Source organism: Diadema antillarum, unplaced genomic scaffold, assembly GCF_040938485.1.
Source record: "Diadema antillarum isolate AM-2024a unplaced genomic scaffold, OU_Dant_1.0 scf00000075, whole genome shotgun sequence".
Classification (NCBI taxonomy): Eukaryota; Metazoa; Echinodermata; class Echinoidea; order Diadematoida; family Diadematidae; genus Diadema; species Diadema antillarum.
The window spans coordinates 4,429,869-4,454,083 of record NW_027270964.1 but is presented as its reverse complement, the minus strand read 5'-3'; the positions used below and the strand labels follow the sequence as shown (position 1 = coordinate 4,454,083).

Below are 24,215 nucleotides of genomic sequence, written 5' to 3'. Positions count from 1 at the left end.
ACAGCTTTGTTTTTCCTTGTTAGTAAGCCCACATGCTCCAACTATTTAATCAAGTACTTCTGCCATGAACGTGTTTATTATTTATCTTATCAGGAACTTTTGAATTCACTCATGTCTGAAAAAGAACGTCTCTGAATGAATTATCTTTTCCTTGACGCAAAAACTCCAGGATGAATATGAAAACATACAAGGCCATATTTATTTAGCGTCTTATCCATACTACCATTCCATCAAAATTTGTGAGTGAGCTGTATAAAATAATCGCGTGGTGGCTCATTAAAGAAAATTATACTGAATAACCATCAGAGATGTTCGATTGTTTACTGGTGTCATTAATGAAAGTTGATTATGCTTGAGATAAAAACTGGTGATCAGTACGTCAGTGTGAGCCAGGCGATTATGATGATTGGCAACAAGAGCAACATACTGTCCATAAAAATGAGTTCTGGTTGAAAATCCAAATTGGCAAACGTCTCTGATCAAAGCGAATGTCTCTGATTGAAAATCTCTAAAGGGATATTCCCTCACCTGACACTTACACACTGCATGATACTTTATATGCGCGCTTATATTACGCACTGACGCGCCATCCTGGAATCGAGTCGGCATAATTCAACAACGGAAATGCCCACAAATCCTGAAAATGTGAGTAATAACAAAAACTTTCCTGGTGTTTGTGCCGATTTATAACAGTTATCATTCCGTAGATTTGCCAATTAGTATCATCTGTGAAATTATGTATTTTAACCTTTGGATTAGAAATAAATTAAAGAAGGATAGACAGTAAATATGTAAGATTCTACATGAAGATTAAAGACCGCACGTCTCTGAGCAAAATGAAAAGCGTCTCTGATAATTACTGTTTCATGAAATAAAGACATCCATTCTACAAATTATGAGAACATTAAAGTAAAATTAGGTCTGGATGGGTGCGGTTAGTATTATAGGAACAAGAAGAACAAAGTTTACACGGGCGTGTTATAATATTAAGAAAAAATGAAGCTTCCTGAAAGATGTTGGAAATATGTAGAAGAGTTTCAAATTTAAGGTTTTCTGTTGATTGAGCAAGTGTAAACACATTGCCTGGACAGAAACTGTGTTTTATGACTAGTAATAGGTCTGTAGTCTATAATTATAATGTAGTAGTCACTTTGAATTACGTATTTTTTGTGAGAGAAGCAGAAATGTAAGAAAAACAGGTTTAGGTCAGGGACGTTCTCTGAACAAATAAGATCTGTTCTCAAACCAATATTAATGACCCATCATGGCGAATTGCTGCCTACGTTTGTAGCACATAGGTTCCTCAATCCAAATATAGTGCTAATATCTTGTAAAAATCAAACCCATTAAGTACTGATAAGCAAAGATGTTTACGTCAGAGACGTTATACGGGACGTTTTACATATTTTCAACTACTACAATTGGGAGTAGATCTTTCATTATTCCACAGTAGATGGCCCTCGTATACATACATTGTTCTAGGTAATTTGCGCAATCTAAAAACAATGTTGATTTTATAATTTTGATCAGAGACGTTCATTTTGTGCGTAAATTGCTCCAGTGCATGGCAAGTTAACTTTAATATCATTTTTACTCTATTTTTTTTTTCTTACAGCAAGATGGGAAGACCGGATGGATTGTAAACACTCCGAATATCCTGTTTAGGATCTTTAGTCTCAGTCATGTTTATGGAGCCTACAAGTTCCAGACCACAGCCGTGGTACGGTGTACTGGCAAGACCGGACGGATATCTTGGAGGTGCCATCTGTTTACACAATAATGACTTTCCCAACCCCGGTTTCAGGTGTCGCAAGCGACACAGTCGATACTATGCACTGATTGAGGACATTGAATACCAAATGAAGGAGAAATTTAGTTCAATGTAATAATGCCGACTCCGTTTTTAATGCACGTCACTACGTTTGCTTTTGAGCCTGTGAAATTTGAGGCTTATACGCTAAGAAGTAAAGGTTCAAATAATTTGCACCCAATTTGAAACAATGGCAGGACACACTTGAACCCTTAATTATGTTTAATTGCACCCTTACTTAACTGCCTTTTTGAATTTTTGCCAATTTCTGCAAATAAGGTTTTTGTACAGTGGATGAGAATATGCAAATGAGTGAGCTAACCATGTCATAACCTCTCCATTTTCCATTGATCGTGTACAAAAAATAGCGAAAATTTAATGTTTCTGGCATTGAAATCTAAAACATAATGTTATTCCTGGTTGATTACCTTCGGAATAGTGATCAGTTACATATATACCCGGATTTAAGCCTGGGGCATAATTATGTTTGAATGAAAAACTGGAAATTTCAAAATATTATGTTCAAATGTTATGGCAAGTTGTGAGGGGATGACATGCTCATTTTGCCATTTGCAGATTCATAATGACCATTCAAAAACTGTTTACTGAAGAACTAGCGAAACTTCAAAATGTCACAACCTTCTCATTTTTGTGGAGCCCGTATGATTTTCTTTCTTATCAGCGAATAACTTTATACATTTGGGCTGAATTTCCCCTTTAATGAAGCTTTTTCCTTTGGAAGTAAGGTGAAATATTCTAGTGATATTTTTAAGGTTTGTAAGCCAAATACATGAGAAAAGGAAAATTACTAACGTCTGTGATGAAACAAGAAAACGTCTATTAAGAATGTCCCTTACCTAGTTTCCACTATGAACACTATAATGCATCGCCTTTGAGTTGAAGGAAGAAGGATTAATAATCCCCTAACGATGTGACAGATAAAAATTGTGATATTGTTATGTTATCATTGTCAACCTCTTAAAAGAGGTTTTCAGTTCACTTTTGGTCAACAAACAGTTGCTGTACCATACTGTCGATATTCTTTTGAGTTTGGTGTTGTGGCAAGTGCATTACATTGTTTACAATTTATATCTGCCATAGTATGAAAAAAAGCGCAGCGAAATTTGATGCTTCAAGGATAAGCAAAGGTTAATTTGCAGCTTTCTGAGACGACATCATAACAGTGGCCCAGGTACGGTCCCTAATGAAAATCCAAACTGGCTTATACTCATACAATCATATTTTAGACTAAGGGGTCAAATTAAATTAGTATCAATAAATTTGTGTTTACCTTTGTTATAGATTTGAACTACAATTGGAAGCAAACATATACAAAATTGATAGCGTGTGGGCACACCTGCATATACACCTGAAGGTAAAATGCAAAAAAGTGGTCATCATTAGAAAAACAACAATTCTTGACATTTAGGCCTAGGTAAATGATTTCTCAATGAATGTGGAATGTCTAGTTGCGAGCATCTTTTAAAATAGGGAGTTTGATGCTTAATTTTAGTGATAACTTACAGCCGAAACGTCCCTGATGGAAAAGCAAATGTCTCTGATATAAATGAGTAATTAGGTAAAGTAGTTGAAATTGCAAATTTTTCATGTAATTTTGTTGTCTGTCATTAAAAGGTGTTGTAAGATCTGAATAATATATCAAGAACAGGCTTGTGGATTTTTGGTGCAGAAATCGAAATTCCTCTTACAATTTGGAGATTCGTAGTTACAATCAGTTAGTATGAAAAATAATTCAAGTTGAAATTACCATTCTGAATTGTTGACAAAAGATTAACATGTGTTTAATAAAGGAAAATGTTGTTTGCTCACAAAACTCTTAAATATGGATCAAAGGACATCATTTGTATTGCCTATGTCTGAGGAACGTCTATGAGTGAAACCAGAACGTCTCTGATCAAAACATGGCTTACTTCCAGCGTCTGTATAGGGCTTTTATGGTGATTTGATCAAACGAAATGCACTAAATTCATTATTAGTATCTACTGAACATTAACATTTAAACAAATGAGACCCCTGCTACATGTTTTGTTCAAATGAGATGAAAGTGAAGATAAAAATATGAAAATCTCTGCTTAAATGACAAAAACTCCACTTTTTCTTTAACTTCCATGTGTATTAGCTTTTGTAAACCTCACAGGAGGTAAACAATATTTTAGGAACAAATTAACACAGTCTTCGAAAGTATGAAAAAGATTAAACTATCTTCATTTGAATGTTTTTACACCCTTCATTTGAATTTTCACTAAAACGATGTTTATTTTAGTCAGAGACGTTCGCCATTATGTCACAGTTCTATTTAACCTTGAATAAGAACAACACCCTTGGAGATATCCCAGTATAATTGGGTTTGCAAGAAAGCTGACAATAATGACATTTCACTGAGATATATCTATATCAATGAGTCACATGTTTTAATTTTGACCCCTGATTTGCCCAATTGTACATCGTTCAACGTTTTCACCCATATATATATATATCAAACATATACAGAGAAAAACACAGAGAGAAGAGGGAAGAGTTCCAAACAAAACTTTTGACATTACCTCAAACATTTCTACCTTTAGAGTCCGTGATTAGGCAAGTGCAATTTTCACCTCCTTTGTCTATAGCTTTGTCTCTCTTCATGTCATTTCCGCAATTCCCCTAAAGTCACTGCCACAGTTGCCTATAGGCTACTTGTCTCTTCAGTTGTCTTGTTGATATGTCAGTCTCGTCCCATGTTGTCGTGATTTCATGTCAGTTTTGTCTCTTTAGTAAGCTGCGAACCTGTATTTCGTATTCATTTCTCTCCAAGGGGCCAACATTGTCTTTTAAGTGGGTCCTTACGTTCTGCGTAGATTGCATTTCATTCGCTTTGGTGATCAATTATATTTATTTCGCTATTGTATGCTCTGTTCATCATGCAATGCATTGTTTTCATTATTCATTTGATACAAAAATAGTAAAGTGAACATTCTGTTTTGTCGAAGAATAAAGATAAAATATAAATTGATGGTAAAGGGAGGAAAATTAAAGCCAAGTACTCACAAATTGTGGTCGGACCTCGAAGGAGCTTCTGCAGGAATATCTGTTCCGTAGATGACTAGTTGAGGTAGATAGTCATCCATCTGCCTATCATCCTTGATTCCGAAAGTGCACGCTCTGTATAAATTTAAAAAAAAATGAGAAAGCATGTATGCTGTTAATCCATAAGATCGGACTTATCATCAAGGAATCTGGGCAGTACTCTTACACTATAATACATTAACATTAGTTCTATCACTGTGTATTACTCAAACAGGGTGGCATAAAATGCTCTTTTAAGAAATTCTGCCAGGCAATGATCCACAGTAAAGACAGTCAACATTAGCTTTTCATTCGAGACTTGTAAAATGAAATGAAATGGTTATTTTGTAAAGTTACAGTCTGTCCAGCATAATAGATAGCAGTCAAACGGCTGAGACGCTTACAACGTTATTTTGTACAACGTACAAAGCAAACAGGCAAAATAGAATCACTGCATTCTAATACAGCTATATAGTGATTCTGATTCTTACATGTCCCCTGTATCAAAACATAGCTGTTCAATTGTACTAATCCAAAACAGTACACTTCTTTTATATAAAATCTCGTAGCAATGGATGTAACAAATAAAAAACAATGAATACCTATTGGTATTGATAGATAACATCAAACAAATAATGTTGTCATGCTACTATAAACTTTTGCTATGACAATGACAAAATCAGCTAGGAGTGAACTTGAAAATCTTGATTTAATCTTATTGTGGAAATTCAGGGTATGACAGTATATCGATAATTGTATGAACTTTATGATTTGGAAAGAGCAAACAATGATATGACTGTCTAATAGATAATGTGCAGTTGAAAATTCATCACGTATATAAACACTCGAGTTTAGAATATACGATCTAGTATTCAATATATGCTGCTTAATATAAGCCGAAAATTTCATAACTTCCCTGATTTTAATCTGATTTTGATGATATTTTGAACTACTGTGCATGCTTTAGTAGAATTTACACTTTTTTCCGACTAACTAATAACTGATTCTGAATTAACAATCAAATGAATCTTTTCTCTTTACATGTTATGCAGAAAATATAGTATCGAACGAATCTGCTTTTGTGATGCTGAACCAAAAAGAGCACAGTGAAATATGCCTTTCCAGTATTATACAATGCACGACCGCCATCGTTTCAGCTCACCAATACCAAACTTACCGCTTAATTGTCTCAAAACTTGGTATAAATTAATTTTACTATTATTTTCATTTACGTAATCATGCGTCAAGATTACATAGAAACTAATTCAAGCCGAATACTTACAGTTCATTCGTGTATTACAGACATGATAACAACACACCTTGATAAAGGGTTGGTATAGCAGACATAGTTTATGACATTATTCTCACGATGAATTGATTTCGTCCACAGAGAGCAAGCAACACATTTTTAATATACCTACGCCTACTGTTACCTTTGTTATTAGCCGAAGCATCAAGTTTCCATTTTACTGTCATGAATTCTATTGTCATCGGTGTTACAATTATATGGCAATATAATTACATAATGATGTAATCTTGCACTGCTACAATATGTGACCCTGCACCTCAAAACAAACACAAAGTCGCCAGACATACATTTTTAGTTAAGACCATATTCTGAAAGGGCAGACTTTAAGCTTTAAAATGATGTATGACTAAAATCAAATGGACTCTCCTAACCTATCTAAATATTGGAAAGAAAGCACAAACTCAGGAAAAGTGTAAACTGAGAAAAGAGGCTCTGAAGTACAGTGTCTATTCAAGCGCTTAATCTTTACCAAACCGTGCTGGCTGAGCGATGAATGGGATAAAAAACAGGAACTAAACCACCAGAGTAACAACAATGAAGGGATTATCAGATTAAATTGAAATTAAGCATGCCCCATTAACATATTCTGTCCATGATTAATGCCAACTTCCAAAGCAGTAGCACTATCCTTTCAAAATTTATTAGAGTTGAAAATGAAGAGTGTGGACCAGGTTTTTCATAAATGAAAAAGGGATTCTAAAGACACACCTAATCAGACTATTCCTACCAAAAATGTTCGAGATAAACTGCTAAAAAACACAATTTCCTGCCCGTTTTATGATACTAAATTTTAAAATAATTTAAAAGAAGACCTCTTTCAGAAAATATGAAAAAGTCAAGATCGGCTAGGTTGACCCATTTCACTTATTTTCAGACCTCACGCAAAATCAGTGTGTGCGACTTTATGTTTGTTTTGAGGTGCACGGTCACATATTATTTCTCTTATCTATCTGTGTGCAAAGAAATCCTTTGTGCATGACGCATAGACCGTCGCACCATACATGCAGTTTTCAAATCGCATAGGATTGAACTGCTACGCCGGATGTTCGCTCTCTGGTCCCATAGCTACTCCTAGCAACGCAACGCCGGTTGCGTTGTCCGTACCTCCTGTGTACGCTCACGTGTGTGTGTGTGTGTGTGTGTGTGTGTGTGTGTGTGTGTGTGTGTGTTGTATGTATCTATGGGAACGTCTACGTATACGACGTATTTAATATCAATGATGGAAACACGTCCCCGAGGACATTATGCTTTTTTTTAATCAATTCATTGGCTGACATATAAATTTATTACTTGATAACTTTCAGAATATGGGTGCACAGTTTCCTCATCAAGCCGTGATGGCAAATGGAAAAGGAGAGTTTAGGGTCATCAATATATTCACGACTCGTCTCCAAGCGTGCATATCGCTTTATTCCATTTTAAAGATGTAATCAAGGGCATGTAAAACTCGTTGGGACTGTACAGTCTCATACCGTCCATTGTTTTCTGCCTCCTTTTCTCTCTCTTACTTCTATTCTGTGCAATGCAGCAACTTTGAATTGCCATGCTAGTGTTGGGATTGTCCGGGTGTCTGTTTATTGCTTGTTAGATCTCTATAATTCTTATTTCCTAATTGAGTTGTGCAATTCGTGTTATCATGTAATGGCATATCAATAATGTAACTTGTGTTATCATGTTTTGGAGAATGCAACGTCGCTTCTTTAGCATTCCTCCCCATTTCCATCATTTTCACGTACTCAAAATGTTTGGTTTTGTTTTACCTTCCTTGATAACTGCGTCCTTATAGATTTTGTTTATTGTACATTCAAATGTAGATAACATTATACACACATGTTTTCTGTAAAAATCATATCTGTACGTTTCTGTTGGAGAATGAGAGAGTGAGTGAGTGAATGAATGACGAAAGGATGGTTTTACAATGTAAGTGTACGATAATTCTCAGGAAGTTATATTTCTTTACTATCTGATCTGATCATTACCGTTATGTAGACTTGACTATGTACATACATGAGGTTTATTTGATAGCATAGATAAGTCTTTAGGCGTCCCATTGGCTGATGTAAGGTTCATAAGTACAAAATATTTGTCGAAAAATTCCTGAAATGAACCAAAACAATTCCACATTTTTGTTGACGGATTTTTGGCGTGATCTGCATCAGGCGATATAACGTAGGACTTTGCTCATCTTCTTGTCTCTTTCAGATTTTCAGTCTTTTGGATACAGTGAGACTTTTTTTTTTCATCTCAAAATTCCAACTTACAAATCGACTTAAACGTTTAAGAAAATTGCATATAGATTTCAGTAATAAATTTCCAGTATCATCCCAATAATGTGGCAAAAAAAAAAACAAACGACTGAAGTTGTTTTGCTTTCGCTAGCTTGCGATTAATAATTTACTGCCTCGGCCTAGGCTTTAAGCTATATCATTTGCTGGAAATTCAGGTAGGATCATCTTATGCTAAATAGTTTCGTCTGTCTTTCAAAACATTCAAGTGAGAAGCACCATAAGCACAAGCATTTCGATGTGGCAAAGGCATAGAATCAGTATAGTTATTATGACCAATATCATTACCGTTATTATTAGATGACGGTAAATGCAAATGATTAATTAGTCAACAGTCCTCGGTCTCCCTTCTGACGGCCACAAAAGGAAATTGATAAAATAGAAATGATTTATAGATCACTCAAAGTCAATGGATTGTCCATACGGTACACTTTGCAAGCACATCCCGCGTGCTTTTCCGTGGTGCGAAGCGAATACGCCATTAAACCAAATTATTTGCAGTTTACTGGATCTGTTTATGCCCTATATCCACTGTGATCCAGAATTGGACGATCAATTAACTAAAGTGTGCAATTATGCTAATCATACAAACTATACGCCTCATACAATATGCTCCATATGGCACATGACATAATTCAAGGCTTCTAAATGTGCGTATCTCTCAAAGAGAAGAACGTCGTATATCCACAACACAAAACGGCACATATTTACTCTACCAAACTTAATGCAATGTAACGGAGTATGGAGAGAAAAGAAAAAGGATTCATTGATCTGCTAGCCCAACGTGTTCCAAAGGCATGGACTCAAATTAGGCTTATGGTCACTAAAAACACTCATCTTGCTGACTGGAGACGGGACTGATTACAAACCTTCACATTTATTTGAATTATTCTGTTTACTCCTTCCAGAATCCCATTACACCCTTAGGATAGAAAATGAATGCACAATAATTTTTGTTCCGAAAATGAACTGAATGGCTTAAAAAGCGCAAAGCCACACGGCTTCAGGAAACATCACGGGATGTATTCGAGTAGTACCATTCATATTTATACCACTTGATAGCAGAAAAAGAGGAGCAGTGCGCCATGCATACATGAATTTCAAATGAGTTCCTACAAAATGTTATGCAAAGAGGATGTAGTGATGGAATATTGGATGACACATGCAGTGGATGAATATCGTTTTGCGACGTAATAATTGTACTTTTTCGAAGGTTTTTCACCATCTAGAGTTAAAAAAACTGTTTACTATTTCATCTACTAGTGCACTTAACTGTAAAAATAATTTTCATACTATCAATGTGAATGTTATTGTTATTTTAAGGAAAAGACATGGATTACGATAGCAGCTAAAAAGTGTTACCAAGTAAAACTGCCAAAATATAATGGTGATAATAATATGTAATGATGATAGCACTAATAACAATAATGATATCATTATAAGAGTAATGATAAAAATGATAACAATGACGATGTTAATGATGCTAACAACATGGTCTTATTCAATAATCACGTTGTATAGCCTCTTCAGTGTGTGTACTGCTCATCTAGATAGCCCTGCCATTATTTTTGTTATCCCAGCATTACCAGACACCTATTTTCACACATTCATAGGTTAAAGGGATGATACAGTATTGGTGGAGATGAGAACTGGGCTTTTAAATTTTTGCAAGATACCAAGAAAATACTTATGAAATAGTACAGAGCATACCATTTTATGAGGAATTCAAAGTTTATTTGATGAGAATCGGGTTGGAATGACTGAAACATCCAAAAACAAAGTAAAACAAAGCGATTGTAATAAAAGGTGGGTCCCACACTTTCTTAGAATCGCTCTATTTTGGATATCCTCAGCCATTTCAAAACCAATTTTCGTCAAATAGACGTTGAATTCCTCATGGAATTACATGCTCGTTCATATTTCATAAGAGGTTTCTCATTATCTCACCAAAAAATAAAAAATAAAAATATGTTAGAAACCTAAAATTAGGCCTCAACCAAAACTATACGATCCCTTTAAAAGCGACGAGCACATAAGACACACCAGCCGTTAGCAGTGGTTAGAAGTCACGGGTCAAATCCATCATACCACAGTGCCCTAAGGTTCTTATAGCTTTCGATAAAATAGGAATTCGCAACATGCAAAGACATAATTTCTACTAAGTGTCAATGTCATTTCATTTTATTGTGTCAATATTCCATACAGGCATGTAAATGCTAGAGCACTTTTCAAGACTGCCTCTACGGATTATTGGATGTAGGTGTGGTATGTGTGTTGTGCATGTGCATGGGATTTCGGTAATTGGAAGGTGCTCTGGCGCGTGGATGGCTGGATAGGACTGAGCATTATATAAAAAGCTGTATAACAAGCTGAATGGTGCATTATTTCATCACTCCCTTTGCCCTATCAACTTTTTGGCTACTTTGCATCTGCATTTTCTGGTGCAATATCTAAAATTGTTATTACTTTTTTGTGTTACATATTGAATGTCAATTGTTTAGTTTACATATTGCTTTTATCTATTATTGTATAATTACTAACATTCATGCAGCTTGACCTGGTTAAAATATCTCCCCTAACAAACACACACCTTCTTGGTGTAGTTTGGAATGGCAATGAATCATTTTAACCGGGGGGCCAAAAGCTAAAAACAGAGGTCGAGTTGCACTCTCTCTACAAACTAAGTAGACCATGCTTATTTTCAAGTTTTTATTGTAACAAACAACATTCCACTGGTCTACCTCAAAAAATTTGTTGCGAAAGCCTCCAAATCCAAGATGGCGTCCAAGATGGCCGCCATATTTACTGAATTTGTTATTTGAAAGATAGAATTTGATTGAAAGATCAGATTTCAACAAATGTGATGTCATATGAAAGAGCATAAAATTTTCTACAAGTTGATACCATTTTTGTGGGTTATTGTGATAAGTGGATTGAGATTTTAAGGAAAAAACACTAATTTTTTGATATTTTTCTGAAAAAAGGAAAATCATGAAAATGCTTGATTCAGCATAAATCAGAGAAAGACTGAAGGATTATCTTGAAACGTTTCAAGAATGTTGTTTGACATATAATTAATATTTGGAGAAAATTAGGGGTCAGTACCGTTTTTGGTTCAGGAGTTATAATGTCTCAAACTTGAAAACTCACTATGTAAAAATGGCCACTTTAGTTGTAACAATACCTTGTTGGTCGTAAAAAGAGCCTGCGCGCGCCAAGACTACTACACGCACCACTGACACTGGCGCTTGTAGCAGTGCCAGTGGTGCGTGTAGTAGTCTTGGCAAACGCAGACATTTTCTTTGACAAACAAGGGTTTGTGCCTGCAAACTAACTTTTCAGGTGACGCTGATTGCTATTATTTCAAAGTAGATTGTTCTGAAGCAGATGAGATGAAGCAAAAATATCTTTCAAATAGAGGTAGAAGCTTGAAACAACCTTGCTATAGAAAGTTTAAAACAAAATCTGGATCAATCACTCAAAAAATTCAAGATTGCAGGCCATCAAAGCTGACATGGTGTATAAAATTGCGCCAAAGTAAATGTATTATTTTGTTTTTGATACAATTTTGTCTGTTGTGCTATCTTAAACCGTCTTAGGTTTTTATGGACACATTTTTAGAACCAGTGATATTCTACTCCCCGAAAAAGAAAAAAAAAACCAAACCAAATCGAGTGGAAGTTTTTGCTTTTGATGTGAGGAGTGAATAACAAGAAAACGGTGAATTTAGAGTGAAATTGGAGTGACTTTTGAGTGAAAATGTTCATTTTCACTCATTTAAGAGTGACCTTAATAGGCAGGGCTCCACACTAACTTTTACTTTTGGTGGCCCAAAGGCAAATATCCGATCTTTTTTGGTGGCCCGATCAGGCCACCTATGTTCTTCATTTCTGACATTTTGGTGGCCCGACGTGCGTTTTTGGTGGCCCCGGGCCACCGGACCACCGTTAGTGTCGAGCCCTGCCTTAGGGATCACTTGTCACTCTTCGAGTGATCCCCGAGGTCACTCTAAAATGAATGAAAATGAACATTTTCACTCTCGAGTGATCCTGATATCTAATATGGGAAAGCATCTACCAATGGCATAAGCTCAGATCAATTGTGACACTATAACCCACATGAAATCAGCCTAAAAACAATGTAAGAAAAATCTGGTAACAGAAAATACAGTTTCAGCATGCTTATTTGTAAATGTGAATATACAGCACGAATAATCAATTTGGACAATATTATTCGAACAATATACTGAAAAGTAATTTCGCACAACACATTTCGCACAACAAAGTTGAGAAATTGCCGCCATGTCGGATTTTTATTTTATCATTTTTTTTTTTTTTTTTTTGGGGGGGGGGTTCGGATCAGAAGGGCTTTCAAGGACATCTACGGATCAGACATTATTACACATATACCATCATCATTCAGGCGTTTCTACAACAGTAGAGTAACATACAAGTAAAAAAGCATATCTTTGATACAGAAGCATTTCTTTTTTATCAAAGATCGGGCCTTACCCTAACACTGGAATGAGCTCCACCCCCCCCCCCAAAAAAAAGACCCTCAATATGGTTTACACTAGCACAATATCGTTCGGATGTATAGGAACATGTAATAGACAGCAATATAAGAAGATTAAAAAAATATATCAAATTATAAGTTATAAGTTGAGATTTAACGTTGACGCAACACACTAAAGGTATTCTACCATTGGGAGAGATATCACATTCGATTTATATGTGCAGGTTAGTTGTATTACAAAACATTCTACCATTAAAGCCTAAAACATACGGAGATATTACCATTGCTTTTCAATAAACCATAGCCATAACTGTTGACAATTTAGTATATAAAAAAAACATTCTTATCAGATCTATTTAGTATATCTAACAATATTTAGCATTAATTATACTGATTTCAGTTCGTACATTAGTTGTTCTATCCCTAACTCACAGTTTAGAACTAGTTTGAGGAATTAAGTAAAGCTGGGTTTTTGTTTTACGTGCACTAATGGTAAATAATGCCGTGAACGACAACCTCGATTAATTGCCGCCATCTTTAATTTTGTGTGGATACTATTTTTATCGCTAAATATTACACATTGGCAAAATTTGTGCCAAATTCCAAGCTCCTATCTCTTTTTGGAAAATACTTTCTGTTCAATTTTATCTGCCTCAGAACAATCTACTATAATGAAATGCTACAGTAATAGCGATAATCGTCACCTACCACTTGGCATGAAAAGTTAGTTTGCATGTACTTGCAAGTCACTAGACCGTTACAGTATTACATGTGACCATGTAAACACATTGTATGCAAAATTTATAATGCATATAAATGTAATTTTTTCAAGTTTTAGACGTTAACTTGTCAATAGTGTATGATATTGCCTGTAATTCCAGAAATATGAATTATGTCTCAATCTCAGTAAATCTCAATCTCAATCGCAGGTTTCAAAATAATTCTTCAGTTCTTCTTTGATAAATACTAAATCATGCATTTTCACATTTCTTCCTTTTTTCAAAACAATATAAAAATATGGATCCCCCCAAATTTATCACAATACACAGCTAAAGTGGCATCAACTTTTAGGAAGTTTTACTCTCCTTCATATGACATCAAATGTGTTGCAATCCAATGTCTCTATCAAATTTTATGTTTGAAATGTTAATTTCAACAAAAATGGCGGCCCTATTGGACCGCATCTGTACTTTGGAGGTTTTTGCAACAAATCTATTGAGGTGTACTTATGGAACATTGCTTAGTATGCTTAATATTATGTATGGTCTTGTTTATAGAGAGAGTGGAACTCGAAAAGTAAGCACGATCTTAGATTTGAGCCTCTGTGACGTCTTTGGGAACAGATGCGTGTAAATGCATATTATGTAAAATGGGATTTCAAGTTTGAGACATTATTACTCCTGAACCAAATACAATACTGACCTCTAATTTTCTCCAAATATTGATTATATGGGAAAGATGTTAATTTCTGCAGGGTTTTCATAAACATTTTTAATTTATTTTTTTTAACTTTTTAGAGAAATATTCATGGTGCATTCTGAAAAAAATGTCTCCGTAAAAACCTAAGATGGTTTGAAATAGCAGTAAAATGTTCAGAATACTCGAGTATATATAAACCATATAAATAGACAGCAAAACAGACAAAATTGTATCAAAATCGAAATGATACATTTACTTTGGCGCAATACACTATGCCAGCTTTGATGGCCTGCAATCTTGAATTTTTTGAGTGATTGATCCAGATTTTGTTTTAAACTTTCTATAGCAAGGTTGTTTCAAGCTTCTACCTCTATTTGAAAGATATTTTTGCTTCATCTCATCTGCTTCAGAACAATCTACTTTGAAATAATAGCAATTAGCGTCACCTGAAAAGTTAGTTTGCAGGCACAAACCCTTGTTTGTCAAAGAAAATGTCTGCGTTTGCCAAGACTACTACACGCACCACTGGCACTGCTACAAGCGCCAGTGTCAGTGGTGCGTGTAGTAGTCTTGGCGCGCGCAGGCTCTTTTTACGACCAACAAGGTATTGTTACAACTAAAGTGGCCATTTTTACATAGTGAGTTTTCAAGTTTGAGACATTATAACTCCTGAACCAAAAACGGTACTGACCCCTAATTTTCTCCAAATATTAATTATATGTCAAACAACATTCTTGAAACGTTTCAAGATAATCCTTCAGTCTTTCTCTGATTTATGCTGAATCAAGCATTTTCATGATTTTCCTTTTTTCAGAAAAATATCAAAAAATGAGTGTTTTTTCCTTAAAATCTCAATCCACTTATCACAATAACCCACAAAAATGGTATCAACTTGTAGAAAATTTTATTCTCTTTCATATGACATCACATTTGTTGAAATCTGATCTTTCAATCAAATTCTATCTTTCAAATAACAAATTCAGTAAATATGGCGGCCATCTTGGACGCCATCTTGGATTTGGAGGCTTTCGCAACAAATTTTTTGAGGTAGACCAGTGGAATGTTGTTTGTTACAATAAAAACTTGAAAATAAGCATGGTCTACTTAGTTTGTAGAGAGAGTGCGACTCACTCGTTAAGTAAGCGACTTTTTGGGGTTTGGCCCTCCGGTTATTTCCGAACTTGAATCTTGAAACTTGATGTATATGTAGGAGCGCTGATAACATTATCTCGAACATGAACAGATGGCAAACCATTCATGATAAATTTAATGATGTGCTCATTGTTCCCAATGTGTAAGATGTTATGTTAACTTCAACATGGCACGTCATCATCTGCTACCTACGCTTGTCTGTTAGCTTGTTTGTTTTTATTTCCGTCTTCAGATAAAAAAAAAAGAGTACACACGAGTTGCATACTATACGTACAGTATGAAGAAACGGGGGATTGCCCGTTCAGTCTTATCTGCAATATATGACTGTTCTTCCACGGGGTCCCGAATTTACAACACAAGAATAATGCACTTTATACACAAAACATGAAAAAAAAAAAAACTGTGGCGCCCTTTGGTGCCGGTGGCATTTATTTCGTATATTATGATCTTTGAGTAGAATCATAGATAATGAATAAAAATAAAGTAGAATAGAGACACGGGTGGCTGCATGAATGAAAGCATTTCTTTCACTTCTCCACATCGACCACTTAAATATGGCTGACTCAATTTTAGCCGGATACATTTGAGATTAGGGCAGAATATGGTCTTACAACTCCAGGGTATTCTTCTTTCCTTAAAATTATTGATGACAATGACAATTTGAATCAAAAGAACAATTTTCAAACACTTCATAGAAGAGTGAAGTTACTATGTGTTATATATATATATATATATATATATATATATATCTTATGTATGTCTATAATTATGTTCGTATTCACGTCATGTACGTAAAGGACGATCACACCCGTTTCCTCATTTCCAAACTTGCTTTATTTATCTCATATTCTTTGTATGGGACAGAAATATATTCCTCTTGAATTCACAAGAGAGCACTTAATTGCTAGATGTTTCGATTCTAATATGGCACACATACATAGTTCCAGGAGCATAAAATACCGATAGCACATCAACTGGCGTATGGCTGTTACAAGTAATTTCATGATAATCTGTGTGAGTGAGTATATGTATGTGTGTGTACAGTGAGACAAAGAAAGAGAGGGGAGGAGAAAATGAGCGATTTTAATTTTTTGGCTTTTATTTTCTTACCTTCTGAACAGTGACGTATTCGGCAAGAGTTCTCTCAAGCTCACTTCACTGTACGATATATCAGTCAGCTGGTGGTACCTGCTGTCGCCGGTAAGTGAAATGTAAATAGTGGTGGTGGTTGTCGCAACCGTTCCAAGGAACATAACTAGCTTGAAACCGATCTCATTCATCTTAATGGTGTCTGTCAGAGACTGGAGGAAGTTGGAGATATAACACGGGCAAGTTAATATAAATTCCTGAAAGAGTATCGCGGAATTAAAGGGATCGTATAGTTTTGGTTGAGACGAAACTTTAGGTTTCTTATATTTTTGGTGAGATAATGAGAAACCGGTGAAAGTGGAATTCAGCGTTTATTTGATGAAATTTGATTTTGCAAGATATCCACATCAGAGTGATCCTAAAAAAAAGGGGGCACCAAGGCTTTTGTTATGATCGCTTTGTTTTACTTGTTGTTGGATGTCTCAGCAATTCCAAAACCGATTTTCAGCAAATACACTTCACATTCCTCTTAGAATGTTATACTTCGTACTATTTCATAGGTAGTTTCTTGTTGTATCTCGCAAAAAGTTAAAAGCTAAAAGCCTAATCCTCATCCCCACCACTTTATACTGTACCATCCCTTTAAGGCAGCATAGCAGCCACTAAAAATACTCAGATATTTCAAAATTAGTATGAATTATTTCATTTGACAATTTCCAACCACAAATACACAACCTTTCGGATGTAAACGTTGTTGCCTAAAATCTCCACAAACATCTTAGTTTCGCATCAACTATGTCAACAGCAAATCCCCTTTTGTGAGAAAAAAAAAATCGAAAGGAGCACATTTATTGCTTGTCGCTTTCGATAGCGAATCAAAGTTTGTTTTTCAAACTGCATTTGCATACACTGTAATAGAGTTCATGATGACTAACTGAACGCACGGAAACAATATCATTTTAATCTATTACTATTTTAACTTCCTCATCATTATTTTTTTGTAAAATATAATAATATCACGTGATTTTGACCCATAGTTGAACCGTGTAGCTTATCAACGATAAGGCTTTTCCACATGCAGTCTCATTGTTAATTTATTGCGTGTCATTTTCGAGAGGGAATCTAAGTGTGCTGTCCAATCATTTCTTTGAATATCGTCGCGTTATACATTCTTTGATGTACTCATTACGTAGTCAGACAGTACAAGTAATTGAAATTGTCGTCGTATGCAACGTTATACATATCGTATATATTATGTTACTACGGTAACTTAAATCATGGAGCTACTGTAGCTCCATGCTTAAATTTAGCTAATGGGAAATGACTGGACAATTTCATGAGAGACAGAGAGAGAGAGAGAGAGAGGGAGAGAAAGAGAGAGAGAAACAATCATATCATCGTTTGAGCCCAGTGACCTTCATTAAGATCTATGCCAAGACAAGAGACAGCACCCACAGCGAAGTCATAGAGGCTGCATCCCTTCAGTATACGATGACTCCAACATAATTGCACAAACACAATTGTACAAACACAATCTCGTAATTAGAGAACAGCAAACCAACTGACCAAACGAGAATCCCTTTCTACCTACGTTCAATCCATTTGCACAATATGCTCACAGACCACAATGCCCACAATGTCCTAATCGTTACCTGACAACTGTATCTTCCACTCTCTCTATTTCTCTCTCTCTCTCTCTCTCTCTCTCTTCCTTCCCTTTGTTTTCTCCTATTGCGGTCACATTTTATTTCATCTTTAGATTTAACATATTTGGTAAATGCATGTGGAGTAGGAGACAAAGCCCTGCAATTATTACGTTGTTGATAACTCTGCTCTAATTGGCTCGATATCTTTCCTATGAGCTTGTATATTCCTCCGGATATATATATGCAAGCAATGAAAACATACATTTCAACTGAAATAAAAACTTTGAATCTAAAATAAGATATCAAAGATATTGTGTGGACTTGCAAATAGCAAAATTGATTGACGGTAGGGATATTATTACTCACGTAACAGTAGTCCTTATTCTGACCACGAAAGCTTGGTTCTTGGTGTTTCATTAATTTTATTTAATGGTTTGCCAGAATAATCCAACTAAAGAGAGGTTGTTTTCCAGTGGGGTCCTGGGTCAAAATAACAATTACATGGTAACAATAAATTACAATATTCACATCGGCATAAGAAACATCAAGAATCGCAATGTAAGTGACAATACAGAGACTAAAAACACATGACTTACAGAATTCACTTTATACACTTTCTATATCACGAACTGTTTAAAAATGCCATGAACAAACTCGGCTAACAATATTATAATTATGAAAATGGTACCTAAAAATAACAAAATATTATCATTTCCTACTTAGACAACATGAAGTGCAGGTACATAAAATACTTCCTTGATTTAAACTTAAGGTCTTAACAGTATATTTCCTTAATATCAAAACAATGGTAATTGATTCCAGAGCTTACGTGAAACTATACACAGAGCATTATTCCGTACTACACTTCATCACTGCAAGATCTTTGTTTGAATATCATGCCTCTCAGAGATATACCTGAAAACATCACTATAAAAAAACCCTGAAGATACGTTATTTAGACCTTTAAAAACAAACATCTAAAATATTGAACGCCTTGTTAGATTTTTGTTTTGTAGATTTGTGCAGTTTCTCCACTAGTCATAGAAGCCTGATTCAGATAAGCTACCACGAATCACTGTGGCTTTCAAAATAAGACACAAACTACACCACTGCCATGAGTTTTTCTTTTGGGAAGCTGGAAGCGAAATATAGGTGAACTCGGTGTTTCCGTGTATTTGTCTGAACGAACAGTTCGGGTCATATCAGCCCTATGTGTTAGGGACTACGCTGTGTAATATTATAATCGTTCCGACGGACTTATTTAAACGCGTGGGCTACTTCAAAATAGCTGTTGTAGAGTATATAGCTACTCACATGAAATAGTAGATTGCAGCTTTCTGTCCATAGGAATGATATTCATATAGATGTCAATCATTTCACTCCCAGTCGAATATCCAAGTCGAAGAAGATAGGTGAAAAACGAACGTTAATATACCAGAGACGCAATAGGCATGTTCTGTTCTTAACAGAAGACGATATACCCAGTTGGACCGACGCTTCATAACGACGCACGGTTTTATACTCACAGGACACTCATAAATTATTAAGACTCCATGGATGTGTCTTTTGTTAGGGTTAGTGTCATGGATGAAAGTACAAGTGGGATACTGGCTAATTAGACAGCTGAAGTGCATGTAAGATAATCACACGATTGATTCATTCGCATGCATCGATATACACTTCTCGCGCATCATATAGATTCAGGGGGTATACGTACATGATGATTGTAACATACTTATACATATATAACGTGCATGCGCAAAGTCAAACTGACCTCAGCGATAACAGCGCACACTGTTGACTATGACTATAAAAATTGTATAGTGAATAATAAACACTTAATGTCAGTTAAAAATGGCGAAATCTGCTTCTTCCGAGAGCCTTTATCAGGCTTGCTGATTGCGATCGAACCTTGATACAGACAATGTGTTATATTGCAGTGGCAAAGTCCGCAAAAAAGATGTATTTACATTATGTAGTCGGAAGAAAACAAAAAAGGAGATGGATATGGCTGTGTTATCGAGAGATTCAGTTACAGGCGGCAAGAAGAAAAAAAAAACGCCGATGGTTTGCCTTACTTGCAACGTACACGTGTAAATGAACGCTGTACAAACACGCTCAGTCTCTTCGACTGTACACTTGATATCGATGCATGCTTGCATATCAAGAAGACTTTACATTAAAGTCGTGAAAAATGAATGCGTAATAGGCAATTTAGATGATGGTCATGGTATTCTGAGGGCAGCTCGGCTAAATATGAGCTGGTATCATGAGGAAATCGATGAACACGATTATATGAAAACATTATGTACATATCATGATAGGCCCATATATATATATATATATATATATATATATATATATATATATCATGTATATAAAATCATACATATACACTCAACAACAAAAAAGAGAGTAAACAGTCTTTCAAGTTTATATTTATCATATACTGTTTGGCTAGAGGTTAATGTATTACATACCATATGAAAGGTAATTGGCTATCAATCTGGTAGGTCAATAAAAAAGAGAAACTTTACGCATGAGTGAACACAATTGTTTTTCTCTTCAAATGCACAAAAGTAAAAATTGCAAAAATTGAACAAGATGTCATTCATGCGTATTAAAAGGGCCCTTCCATGTAACAATAAGAACAAAAGACAAATTTAACACAATGAAAAACCTAATTTGAGTTGCAACAATAAAGCTGTGATTTCCGTAGTATATTTGAAGCTCAAAAGATTAATAAAGGCTGTAATAATGGAGGAAAATGAAGAATTTTCTGTGAAATCCAAATTCAAATGAAATGATAGAAGCAATATAAACAAGAATAATAGGAATTTGAATTGAATTTGAAATTGTAAATAATATTTGTGTCCGTGCATCACAAAATCAACCAAAAAGTCGTAGGGAATGATTTCGTGTGAGGACTGAAAATAGGTGAAATGGGTGAACCAAGCCAATCTTAGTTTTTAATATTTTCTGAAAGAGCAAGTAAAAACGAAACATAACACGAACAAAAATTGTGTTTTTGGCAGTTTTCTCGAACACATTCTTTGTAGAATAGTGCGATAAGGTGAGAGTCCATTTTTCATTTCTTAGAAACCCTATACATACTCTCTTGGTTCTTTTTTTTTTTTGGGGGGGGGGGTGTTCAGCTATAGCACGGTTTGGTAAAGATTCAGTTCTTGAATATATCGTGTACTTTGGAGCCTCTTTTCTCTGTTCAAACTTTTCCTGACTGTGTGGTTTCTTTCAATATTAGGATAGGCTAGGAGAGTCCATTTGAATTCAGTCTTTTTATAATCTAATCTGAGCTTTAAAAACCCATATCTGAACCTGTCATCTACTGCAGTAGATGACAGGTTCGGGTCCCACTGGTTCCTTTTCCCGACATGTTTGTTAATTTACAGATCAGCAATTGCGATCTCAACAAATTTTTCATTTGTAGAGGGAGACAAACTGAAGAAACAAAAAAAAAAACTGAACCTTCACCCCTCTGAATAATATCTTTCTTTCATTTAGAGACGAATGTGTTCACTCAAGCATAAAATTTCCCTTTATATTGACCTCCTGGGTTGATAACCAATCAAATCAACTTTAATGGTATAAAATACGATGATTTTCATCAAAATCTTCTAGGATAAACATGAACTCGATAAAGTGTTTACTTTCTCTCTTTGCTGAGTGCATACATATGCAGATTATACATACATATATAATTACATACGCATAAGACCCTTCATCATAAAACCCTCAAAAAGTCGCCAGATATGAATTTTTTTCTTAAAGGTGGATTCTGAACAAGCAGACTCCACGCATTTAAAAATACTTTGCAAAATTTCATGAAAACTACATTATTCTGGGTGAAAAATTCTCGTTATGATTATGATTCATTTGCTTAATAATGACGCTGAAGTAGGTCATCGATATCAATAATAAGCAGCACTTTATACCACACATGATCCGAAGGAAAATCTTGAATTTTGTACCGCCTAAGCACCTTAACAGCTTCTCTTATTAAAAGCCTACACACATAACTATACATGTACACGCACACACGCACACGCAAACGCACGCACACACACACACACACACACACACACACACACACACACACAGACAACTCTTCAGCAAAAATGTGAAGGAAAAACAACAAGACAAATATCATGAAAGGGACTGTACAGTTTGGGTCGAGGTGAGGATTTAGCTTTTAACTTTTTGTGAGATATTCAGAAACCACTCCATGAGATGTCAAAGAGCATGCAATTCTAAGGGGAATCAAAAGTTTATTTGATGACAATCGGTTTTTGAAAATGGCTGAGATATCCAAAAACAAGGTGAAACAAAGAGATCCTAATAAAAGGCGTGGCCTGTCGCCTTTCATTATGATCACTTTTTTGGATATCTCAGCAATTTAAATAAAATTCAAATAAACGTTGCATCCTTCTTAAAATTGCATGTTTTTTTAATATTTCATAAGAGGTTTCTCACTATCTCACTTATTAATGTTTAATCCTCACCTCAACCAGTACCGTACAGTCACTTTGATTTTTTTTGCTCTATAATACTCTATGATATATATATTGTGACCCTGCACCTCAAAACAAACAAAAAGTCGCCAGACATGAATTTTTAGTTAAGACCACATTCTGAAAGAGCAGATTTTAAGCTTTAAAATGATGTATAACTCAAATCAAATAGACTCTCCTAACCTATCTAAATATTGTAAAGAATGCACAAACTCAGGAAAAGTGTGAACTGAGAAAAGAGGCTGTGGAGTACAGTGTCTATTCAAGCGCTTAATCTTTATCAAACCGTGCTGGCTGTGCGATGAATGGGACAAAAAACAGGAAGTAAACCACCAGAGTAACAACGATGAAGGGATTATCAGATTAAACTGAAATTAAGCATGCCTCATTAACACATTCTGTCCATAATAAATGCCAACTTTCAAAGCAGTAGCACTATCCTTTCAAAAATTATTAGAGTTGAAAGTGAAGAGTGTGGACAAGGTTTTTCAGAAATGAAAAGGGGATTCTAAAGACGCACCTAATCACACTATTCTACCAAAAATGTTCAAGATAAACTGCTAAAAAACACATTTTCCTGCCTGTTTTATGATACCAAATTTTAGTATAGTGTAAAAGAAGACCCGCTCTTTCAGAAAATATGAAAAAGTCAAGTTCGGCTAGGTTGACCCATTTCACTTAATTTCAGTCCTCACGCAAAATCAGTGTGTGCGACTTTTTGTTCGTTTTGAGGTGCACGGTCACACACACACACACACACACACACACATTCACACAAATTCACATAAACAAGCATATCAAGAGATACAAAATGTGTGACCTTGGACGTATGCAAAGAAGATACGTGTTAAATGCTTTTTAAGTATAGACATTACAGCAACTCTGCTTTGATTTGCGTGAACGAGGGCGACATCGCTACAAATCCTCGTGTTTCAAACTGAGCATGCAGACGGGCCCGGGTTGTGCATTTCTACTGCTTTTACTGTGGTTTGCCTGAAGAATTAAAGGAATCGTGCAGTTTTGGTTGAGAAATAATTTCAGTTTTCTAGCTTTTTTTGGTGAGATAATGAGTAATCTTCATGAAATATGAAAGAGCATGATTCTATGAGCAATTCAGCGTTTATTTGATGAAAATTGGTTTTGAAATGGCTGAGATATCCAAAAAAAGAGTGATTCGCACGTTCTTACGATCGCTTTGTTTTACTTTGTTTTTTTTTTATTTTTCAGTCAATCCAAACCCGATTTTCATCAAATAAACTTTGAATTCCTCTTAAAATGGTATGCTTTGTACTATATCATGAGTGTTTTCGTGGTATCTCGCAAAAATTTAAAAGCCCAATTCTCATCTCCACTAATACTGTACCATCCCTTTAATGATAAAGATTACTTTTAAAA

The 24,215-nt window shown here is 35.3% G+C and overlaps 1 protein-coding gene across 2 annotated transcripts in view; it reads right to left on the bottom strand.

Annotated features, from left to right (window-relative positions):
* Positions 1–19,983, bottom strand: part of LOC139717423 (CMP-N-acetylneuraminate-poly-alpha-2,8-sialyltransferase-like) — a 44,497-nt gene extending 24,514 nt beyond the window's left edge. For both annotated transcript variants that reach the window (XM_071628922.1, XM_071628923.1), the window contains exons 1-4: positions 19,606–19,983; positions 18,658–18,771; positions 16,667–16,857; positions 4,859–4,972 (exon numbers count right to left, since the gene is read on the bottom strand). In XM_071628922.1, the coding sequence (XP_071485023.1) occupies positions 4,859–4,972; positions 16,667–16,857; positions 18,658–18,708 (356 nt within the window). In that variant the 5' untranslated portion in view covers positions 18,709–18,771; positions 19,606–19,983. The remainder of the gene's footprint in view (positions 1–4,858; positions 4,973–16,666; positions 16,858–18,657; positions 18,772–19,605) is intronic.
* Between the last annotated feature and the right edge of the window lie 4,232 nt (positions 19,984–24,215).